Source organism: Ursus arctos, unplaced genomic scaffold (genome assembly GCF_023065955.2).
Source record: "Ursus arctos isolate Adak ecotype North America unplaced genomic scaffold, UrsArc2.0 scaffold_5, whole genome shotgun sequence".
Lineage (NCBI taxonomy): Eukaryota > Metazoa > Chordata > Mammalia > Carnivora > Ursidae > Ursus > Ursus arctos.
In genome coordinates this window covers 61,499,017-61,508,628 of record NW_026623067.1, presented here as the reverse complement: position 1 = coordinate 61,508,628, position 9,612 = coordinate 61,499,017, and the positions used below count along the sequence as shown (strand labels likewise).

Genomic DNA, 9,612 nt, shown 5'->3' with positions numbered 1-9,612 from the left:
CTTGGAGGGAACAGGGACAAGGAAAAGGAAAGGAGAAAATCGCGGGGAAGAACTGACGGAGGCCGGGCCCCGAGGCCCAGGGCGAGGCCGAGGCGGCCTCCGCTGCTTTAGCTGCTGCTCGCGGCTGGAGCTGCCAGGGCTGCCGCCACCGCCTCCTCCGGGCGGGCGCGGGCGGGCGGGCGGAGTGGGGGACTCTCCCGGCGCTGACATTTGCAGGCTGCCCTCCTGATTGGTCCCCTTGCCGAGCTGCTCACGGGTTCATTCAACTGTTAAGCACCTCCCCGTCTCTCTAAAGGACATTATAATGCAAGAAGCCCCCTTTTTAACCACAAACCGAATTTTCTTTCATTTAGGTGATCTATATATATCTATATCGTATAGCTTATAGCTTATATCTATTTTAAATAACTTAAAGCCGCTAAAATTTGGGGGGGAACAGCTTTCGCCCTGGAGCGGTGCGCGATGCTGTCTCACGCCGACCTCCTGGACGCCAGGCTAGGTGAGTGCGCGCCTCTCGCCCGGGCAGCCAGGAGAAGCCGGGGCAGGAAATTGTCAATTTGTTCCTTATTTTACCTTAATGCGCCCTAAATGGACTAATTTCTTTAAAAGTAATTGTGCTGCATTAAAGTTTAATTTGATTTAACATCGTCTTTTTTAAAAAAAAATCTATGGAATATGTAGATCCAAAAAAGGACTAGGGAAATGTTGTTACTTTTAGTTTTTCCTTTTTCCCCCTTCCTCCCTCTCCTTATTATTATTAATTTTTTTTGAACAGCGATCTACCCTGAGATAATTTGTTAGGAGGTGTTTTTCTTTCTCTCGTTTCCCCTCCTGTTTGCTTTGATTTGGGATTTTTTTTTTCTCCTTTTTACCTCTACGTATCGTCTCTCCCCATTACCTCCTTCTCTAGCCCTCAACTAAGTATGGGTGAATTTGTAAAAATCTGGCATAAATGAGAAGCAGCTGCAGTCGAGGCGGATTTTTTAAGTGTGTTCACTGAGAAAGGAGAAAAGCCAAATTCATCCCCACAGGCGTCCCCGCCTGCAAGGGACTCGGCATTGCCAATGGCTGAGAGGAACGCGCCTTTTATTTCTCCGGAAAGAAAAGTTGAATTCTCTAAAGTTTGATTCACTGTACTGTCTATAGAGTTTACTTGTTTCCTTAATGCGGTCTGGGTTGCTGGGCTCTGGGTTTCCGGTTTGGGAATCTTTGGTGATGGATGTGACTCCATTTTCCAAACACTTTCTCTGATTTGAGGGAGAGGCGGAGCTGATTTGGGTTGATTTCAGAGGGTGGAAGGCTTGGAGAATTATTCATCTTCCAAAAGTGAGAGGGAATCGGCTGAGGGCCGGAGGTAGAGTTCGCTAAGCTGCCTTAAGCGCAGGTGGGATAGCAACCAAGGAATCGTTTAATTTTCTTTCTTTCTTTTCTCCCCCCGCCCCACTCCAACCCGGTCCAAGGATCTGCTTTCGCGTTCCCGGGGCTACAGGGGTACGGTTCATGAAAGGGACTCGGAGGCATGTTTCTTTTCCGGGACTGGGAGTGTTCCATTGCGGGAGATCCGAAAGCGTGTGTTGTTTACTACAGGAGCTAGCTGCCGAGAGAGGGGAAAGGGCCGGGAGATGGTATTCCAACCTGGCTGTCCAAATTCTGGGGAAGCCACCTGAGCATCCCGGGAGTTTCCTCTGTAGAGCGAACGTGGGCGCGGAGGGAGCCGAGGATGGGGCTGAAGGAGGACCGCGCAGTGAGGACAGTCCCTCCTGGCACCGCCAGGAAAGTAGTGACCGCGATCCCCTTGCCTCCTCAGGTATGAAAGATGCTGCCGAGCTCCTGGGCCACCGGGAGGCGGTGAAGTGTAGGCTGGGCGTGGGGGGCTCCGACCCTGGGGGCCATCCGGGGGACCTGGCGCCCAACTCCGACCCAGTCGAGGGAGCCACTCTGCTGCCCGGGGAGGACATCACTACAGTGGGCTCTACGCCGGCCTCGCTGGCGGTGAGTGCAAAGGACCCGGACAAACAGGCGGGGCCCCAGGGCGGCCCGAACCCCAGCCAAGCCGGCCAGCAGCAGGGCCAGCAGAAGCAGAAGCGCCACCGGACGCGCTTCACGCCCGCGCAGCTCAACGAGTTGGAGAGGAGCTTCGCGAAGACTCACTACCCCGACATCTTTATGCGCGAGGAGCTGGCGCTGCGTATCGGGCTGACGGAGTCCCGAGTGCAGGTACGCCGGGCTTGGGCGCGGGGGCAGCAGACAAGGAGGGGCGGGAGGGTTGGGGCAAAAGAAGTGGGGTCTTTTCCTTGCCGGGATCCTGGGCTTGCGCTTTGGCTGCCTGTGAGTTCCATGGACAAGCAGGGCCTCCATCTCCCATCAGTATAGCCACATTCCCACAGAAATGCCTCAAAAGCGAAGCCGGCGGTTGTTCGACTGTAAGGTCGTCTGGTTCGTCTTGACTGAGAAGGGAAGCTCCGCACCTCCCAGCCTCCGCACCTCCCAGCCTCTGCGTCTCCCTGGCGGCTAAGCTGAGCGCGCACCTCCACTCCAGCTCGAGTTATTGACAAGTATTTCATTACCCCCTAATGAGTTTATGTAAGGCGTCTGGATAAATGGGGGAATGCAACAATTATACAGAAAACTTGAAAAGGAAGAAAATAAGACATAATGGCACGTTAAAAAAAAAAATCCACACCTGGATTTCACGGCGTAGCTTTATTCTCCTGAATATCTCCCTTCCGCCGCTTTCAGGCAAAATACCCCTAGCCTTGATGTTTGCAAAGGTTTTAAACTTTGATGTCAGTCTACCAGTGAGTGCGCTGAAAGCGGCAGAAGAGATTCCCTGCAGTCTGTGAGCCCTGGTTTTCCCCTAAGGAAACTGGGGAGTGGGATGAAGGCTGTTATAGATATCCGATCTGAAGGAGGGACATTTAGGGCAGGAAGGATTGACAGGCAGTAGACGAAATCATTACTGACCCCTTGTTCTCGTCCAACCACCCTCCAAGTTGTAAAGTAATATAACTTATAAAATCACACCTATAACTTTTCTGAAAATGGGGGAGTAAGAGTGTAAGCCCAGCGAATCTCAGATTTTTTTTTCCTTTTACAAGAATGAAAACAATATATGTGATATTTTATGGACAAGTGCTGGAGGTGAAATTCCAAGGCCCGCAGTTGGCCTTGAGCTATCCAGGGTTCTGAAAACCTTCCTTTCGTGTCTCCGACGTGGTATTTTCTCTCTGTCATGCTGGGTGTCAACTACAGCTCTAGGTGCTTTAACAAATTAAGTTTAAAGATCTCAGTTATTTTACATCCGATCTAAGATGTAAGAGACAAGTGTCTGTAATGACAGGGTTGAATGTTTCTGTCTTTGTGAGACATTTTAAAGATAGTCTAATCTGGAAGAATAACATATGCTTCTGTTCTAAATAGTCATCAAATGAATATCATCATTGGGGACTTAAATTGGTCAGATTAATACAGAAATAATCAAGGTATAATATAGATTAACATTTTTACTCATTATAAGTCTGGGTGGTTTCATTAGTGGACTTTGGAAACCCTGAACCATGGGCCACTGAAATTAAACACCCAAAGAGTGTTAATTGCATTGTGCAGATATATATTATTCATGCTTTTAAAAAATTTTACCTACCTCCTCTTTTTAAATCTGAAGTTGAGTCCAAACCTTAACAGAAATACACAATTTCAATGCTTCCATTACTGCTAATGATAATACTGGCTTGTTAAAATTTTGTAGGTTCAAAATTCATAAATTTGCTTTTTGTCCCTCAAGAGAAATAGTATTAATAATTTTTGTTTTAAAGAGTAAAATGCTGTTGCTTAACCTAGACATAGGGGTGATTAGTTTAAATTAAAATAGAACTTAGAATCACAAATAAAATATAATTGGACAACTGACTTTATGAAAAAAGAAAATGAGGTCTATTAAACTTTATTAGGTCTTCCAAAGGTTAATGGCAGTGATTCTTTTAATAGAAAAAGTTGTAAATGAAATAAAATACAAACTATGTAATAGAAAGTTATTTTCAAAAAGTACACAAAAGAATAATCAAGAAGAAAAAGACAAAGTACTTTAATTGTTCTAGCATAATGTTCAACAAAAGATAATAGCTTGAGGCTGCTGATAGGAACAATTTAATAGAATGGCAATTTCAATATTTTTAAAAATAATGTTTCATAGTTTAAAAAGTAATCAGATCAACATAACCTTCTTAATTAACATTTCAGAATGATTAACATTATGTAATGTAATGCAAAAATAATTTATGGAAAATGTATTTACTTCACAATTCACTGTACCATTGCTCCTTGACCAAATTCAAATTAAATAGTAATTGGTTTATGTTCTTATATGATGAGTCCTTCATAGTTTTCTTTATAGTTAACAGATTGCCACACATTCTTTTCAGTATGTGGGCCACTGCACTGATTAAAAATGATCTAAACATTTAATTTATTACAACTGTATGTTTTTAAAGATGCTTTTTAATTCTACACGAACTGATCCAACATGCTTATTTTTATCTATATCTGGTATATATCATACTTTTAAGTATTTATTAAAGCACCTCTACTTACATGGAGGCCAATTCCATGTCTGATATCGCTCCCTTTTTCTGGCTAGTGTAATAAAACCATTCCTTTTATAGCATGCCATTATTAGAAACCAATTTCAGAATTATTTATAACCTGGAATGGCTTATTAAGCAGCAATGCGAGAATCATGCAAATTACGCGATCAAATGCAATATAATAAGCATAATCATTAGTCTCTAGCACGGATTAATTAACTTTCAATATTTTATTTACATAAAAACCAAATCAGTGAAATAACTTCTGCACAGTCAGGCTTGCCTTTCAATATTTTATACGAACAAAAATAATGTGCTGTAATTCCATTGACCGTGTCCCCCAGAATGGCCCTGTCACCTGCCACATCTTAATAGGGGGACAAGCTGAGAGTATTTTCTAGTTTTCTAATGGAATGAGAAATTGCATTTTCTTCCTCTCCCAGCACTATTAAAGTGTAATGAATTCGGCCCAGAGTTCACGGCTGGCTGATCGAAATGAACCTGAGATCTCGGCTTTAATACAGCTCCCCAGATTTCCTCCCAAATCTTCACATTAATCATTTGCTGGATTCCAATGAGATCTTCATAAAGCGTTTGCTTCGAGGGGGAAAAAAAGTAATATTCTCTCTTTCTCCCTCTCTTTCTCTATTTCTGAGCCATTTATAGTTGGGGGATTAAACGGGCTATATATTTTAAAATACATTTACAGTATGTCTATATTACTGTAACAGCAGATATCATGAAAGTGGATTTTTAAATTCCAACCTCCATTAGATTCTCACTGTTGTATTAAGCATTTTCTGAGAAGAGCTGCATTTCAAACTGAGTACAAAGTTGGCCCGTGGCTGCGGTTAATATATTTTCTGGAGTCGTCATCTGTGCATTCTCAAAATCTCCCTTAGGTTTTGCCTGCACTTTAATCCGTCATGCTCTAGTTTTCAAGTGGAAACATTCACATTTTAAAAACATATGCATCATAGCTTGGAACGGAGGTGCTCAGACCCCATGCAGGTTTTTTTTCCCAACCCCAGTAAGCCATGAAACATAAAAAATTTCGTAGCCATCATTTGACTACTAACCCTCAAACATAATGGAGCACGATTTTTCGATTATTCCTATAATATTTAGTTCTTTACAGCTGTTCTTTTCCACCTGTGCCTGAGGTTCAGAAACCTTTCTAGCCGGTGTGTTTTCCACTGAAATTCTATGGGGCAATCCTGCCCCCTCTTCTTTCTTTCTGCTGCTTCTCTTCCCACTCCCCCCACAGATGTCCTCCATCCTCCTCCCCCACTGCCCGTTCCAAACATTCAAACATTTCGGGATTCAGTGACACTTTGCAGGATGTTAGGAACCAGTCTTTACAGATACCTTTCAAAATACATCTGGGTGTGGAGTGTGAGATAGGACCGTTTGGACATAGACACTGTCCCTGTCTAGGCCATTCAGTCTACCTCTCCCCATTCCAGCCTTGGATGGGGAATGCAAAGTGACCTGTGGCCACAGGTCTCCTCCCTGTGCTTTCCTTGGCTCCTGCAGGCTACTCTCAGCTCGAGGCCACTAACAGCTCAATTCTCGGCCGGCAGCAATGATCCCAGTTACTAGCAAGGGCCCCGCAGCCTCATTAATCCGTCTTGCCACCAACTCAAGGGGCTTTAGCAAGTAAGGGACCTGGCATCTTTATACAGTCTGGAACTTGGGGTAGGCAGAAACATGGCAAACGGGGTAGAAATCAGAGAACGATAATATGGTGGGCAATGGCGCGAGTACAGTAGCAAGGCCAGGCCCGATCCAAAGACCGGCGATAATTCTAGACTGCAATGCCGTTCACACTGTTAAGCGTAGAGTGTCTCCATTTGCACGGGTGTAACACGCCACTGTGAATAGCTGGCTCACCGACAATGGGTCAGGTACGTCCATACTCATGATCCTTTATCTTGCAGAATAAACACTAAATATTAGCTTGTATTAACGGATGACTGACCTTTTGGTCATGAATATGGTCAAATTGCATTTGCCAAATTCTAAGAGGAAACTCAATCAGTACCTGAGCTGTGTCTCACATCACTTATATTTGCGCACAGTAAACCTCTGGCTAGATGTTAAACTGCAAGCCTGCCAAGTAGGCATGCTGCAAGTTATTATTATTATTTTAAATATCAAAGTCAAATATAGGGAGACAGGCGGCTACCTTGGTCAGGCAGCTTACTTGACATCTTTCAGAAGAAACTTTCCTTCCCCTGTGGTAGTGAATATGACATTAATAGGCAAATTTGTCTGGTAAGTTCAGAAACTCGGGGTTATTGTGAATAAAGAACGAGTGGAACGTTTATTTTATTTGGTTCTATTTTATCAAACACATCTCCTTTAAAAAGATATGTGGCTATTGGGTCTACGCAAAATTGAATTTGATTCATTACCAGTGTGAGCTTTAAACGTGACCTTTAATTTGTATCCAGAAAATTTGCTTTCAGTTCATAGATGAAACGGATGAAACAGAGGGGGGGGACTTGAGGAATTGGAGGTCTTGTAGTCTGGGGTCCTCAGTGAGTTCCTGAAAATAGCCTGGCAGGCCTCAGGTCTCTGGCAGCAGGTTCCAGCATATCTGCACAGCTCAGATAAAAGGTGCCCTTAGAGGGGTTTGAGAATGAGGCAGGGAGACTTGTGGCAGTAGCACCAGTCGCAACGAATCACAAGTCACGGTGGCGACCCAAACAACACCGTAGCTCAGTGCCGCTCGCTTCCCCACATGGATCACTATATTAACCTCTCTGCTCTGTCATCCGTGGCGTTAGGAGTTTTCCTTTGTCTTTCGATTTTGAAACTGGCTATGTCATCCACAGCCTTTCATCAATTTCCAAATTTCCAGCGTTTCTGAAAATTCTATACCCCATCAGTGTTATAAGGCACGCTATTAAGCCACATGGGTACACATGTTTATCTTCATTTGTACACCTGTGGGTCCAATTTTGACACATGCCTGCCTGCAGACTTGTGCATCTAAGCGGTGCACAGAATGTGCCAGCGTGCAGGGGCGTGGTGAACACTGCACGCGGTGGTATGTTTGCACGGAGTGTAAGCGCTCCAGGGCACTACCGCTCGGGAGCCTGGAAGCTTGCGCTTGCTGAGTGCAAGGCGCGCCAGTTGTCTCCAGCTGACGGAGAACCGCGATCGTGGCGGGGCGTGGGGGAGCGCTGGGTCGAAGGCACTTGTTCCACCTGGGGCAGGGTCTGACGCAGGTTTCTCAGGCTCAAGCCCCCGCCCCTCCGGGCCAGTCGGCTTGCTAATAGCGCTCTGTCTGTCTCCCGCCCCGCCCGCTCCAGGTCTGGTTCCAGAACCGGCGCGCTAAGTGGAAGAAGCGCAAGAAGACCACCAACGTGTTCCGCGCGCCGGGCACGCTGCTGCCCACGCCAGGCCTGCCTCAGTTTCCGTCAGCCGCCGCCGCGGCCGCCGCCGCCATGGGCGACAGCCTGTGCTCTTTCCACGCCAACGACACCCGCTGGGCGGCGGCCGCCATGCCGGGCGTGTCACAGCTACCGCTGCCGCCGGCTCTGGGCAGGCAGCAAGCCATGGCGCAGTCGCTGTCCCAGTGCAGCCTGGCGGCCGGGCCGCCGCCCAACTCCATGGGCCTGTCCAACAGCCTGGCGGGCTCCAACGGCGCGGGGCTGCAGTCGCATCTTTACCAGCCCGCCTTCCCCGGCATGGTGCCCGCCTCCCTCCCCGGCCCCAGCAACGTCTCCGGCTCGCCCCAGCTCTGCAGCTCCCCGGACAGCAGCGACGTGTGGCGGGGCACGAGCATCGCCTCCCTCCGCCGCAAGGCGCTAGAGCACACAGTCTCCATGAGCTTCACTTAATCCAGCCGCGCCCAGCCCGCTCCGCCCCCGGCGCCGCCCCCAGGGCCGCCCCGAGGTCCTTCGGCGCGCGCCCGGGCTCCCGCTCCCTGCCCGGGCCCCTGCCCCGGCGCCCTGCCCCATCCCCACCCGGCCTCAGCCACTTGTCGTTTTGTTCTCTCCTCTCTCGTTCGCTCTCTCGGGCTCACCCCAAGCCCCAGCCCGCGAGGCCTCCCCTCCGCCTGATTTCGCTCGCCCCGGTCCCCTCCCCCCGCCCCCTCAGCTCCTCTTCCCGTCTCGCCTAATCTTCCCTGACCCCCTTCCGCCGCGCCTCACCCCACCCTTTGCGGCTACCCCCGGCCACCCGGCTCGCACGTAGCGTGCTCGCGCCCTCCTCCCAGCCTTCCGACTGGCGGCATTTTCACCCACACCTTCAACACGACGCCTACGACCCCCTAGCTCGCCGCCTCCCCTCCGGTCCCTTCTTTACCCGCACCTCACGCCCCTCCTCCCGCGCCCTGCAAAAAGCATCCTTCCCGCCATTTTACTTAACAGGGAGTCGACTCAGGATCTGAAATCAGACACCAATGGACTGGTTTGTGGGCAGAAACACACACACTCGCACTCTGGCTCACTCTCAGACACTACATACACTCGCACACACACAAACACAGTGCGCCTAGGTCACACACGGACGTGTTCAAGGGACAGCACAATGTTAGGGATTTTCGTCTTAAAGGAGGACAAGCATCTGCTACAACCGCCTCATCTGAGGGCCAAACTGATACAATTTGATTTATCCCTGTATTCTTTCTCCGAACTCCTCTTTTTCTTTCCTCTCCACCACCCTGCCCTTGCCCCATCCACCCAGTCACATCCATGCAGCCCTGTACTGGCTTGCAAAAGAACGCTTTTATTTTGTCTCACTTTTATTTTCTTAAGCAGAGCTGTGTGAGGTTATTGAAGGGAAGGCTTCTCAGGAGGAACAGGCCAGTGGATTGGGTGGCTGGAGTAGATTAAGCAGTCATGTGATGAAGAAGAGGTGATCTTACCCATTTTGATAAGTCTTTCTAAGGAAGAATAAAGTAAACGTAAGAAAATTTTCCTTTTGTAAAAGTAAAAGCCACATCTCTTTTCTGGATCCTTCAGGACTGAGGTTTGTTTGCTTCCTTTTCCGTTTCTCTCTCCTCGCTGCTCTGTGC

At 48.0% G+C, this 9,612-nt stretch overlaps 1 protein-coding gene across 1 annotated transcript; it reads left to right on the top strand.

The window, feature by feature from the left end:
- Positions 1 to 462: 462 nt before the first annotated feature.
- OTP (orthopedia homeobox) lies at positions 463 to 8,434 on the top strand. The gene is made up of 3 exons (XM_026498417.1): positions 463 to 499; positions 1,808 to 2,217; positions 7,904 to 8,434. Exons 1-3 carry the CDS (start codon positions 463 to 465, stop codon positions 8,432 to 8,434), a joined length of 978 nt encoding a protein of 325 aa, XP_026354202.1.
- The last annotated feature ends 1,178 nt before the right edge of the window (positions 8,435 to 9,612 follow it).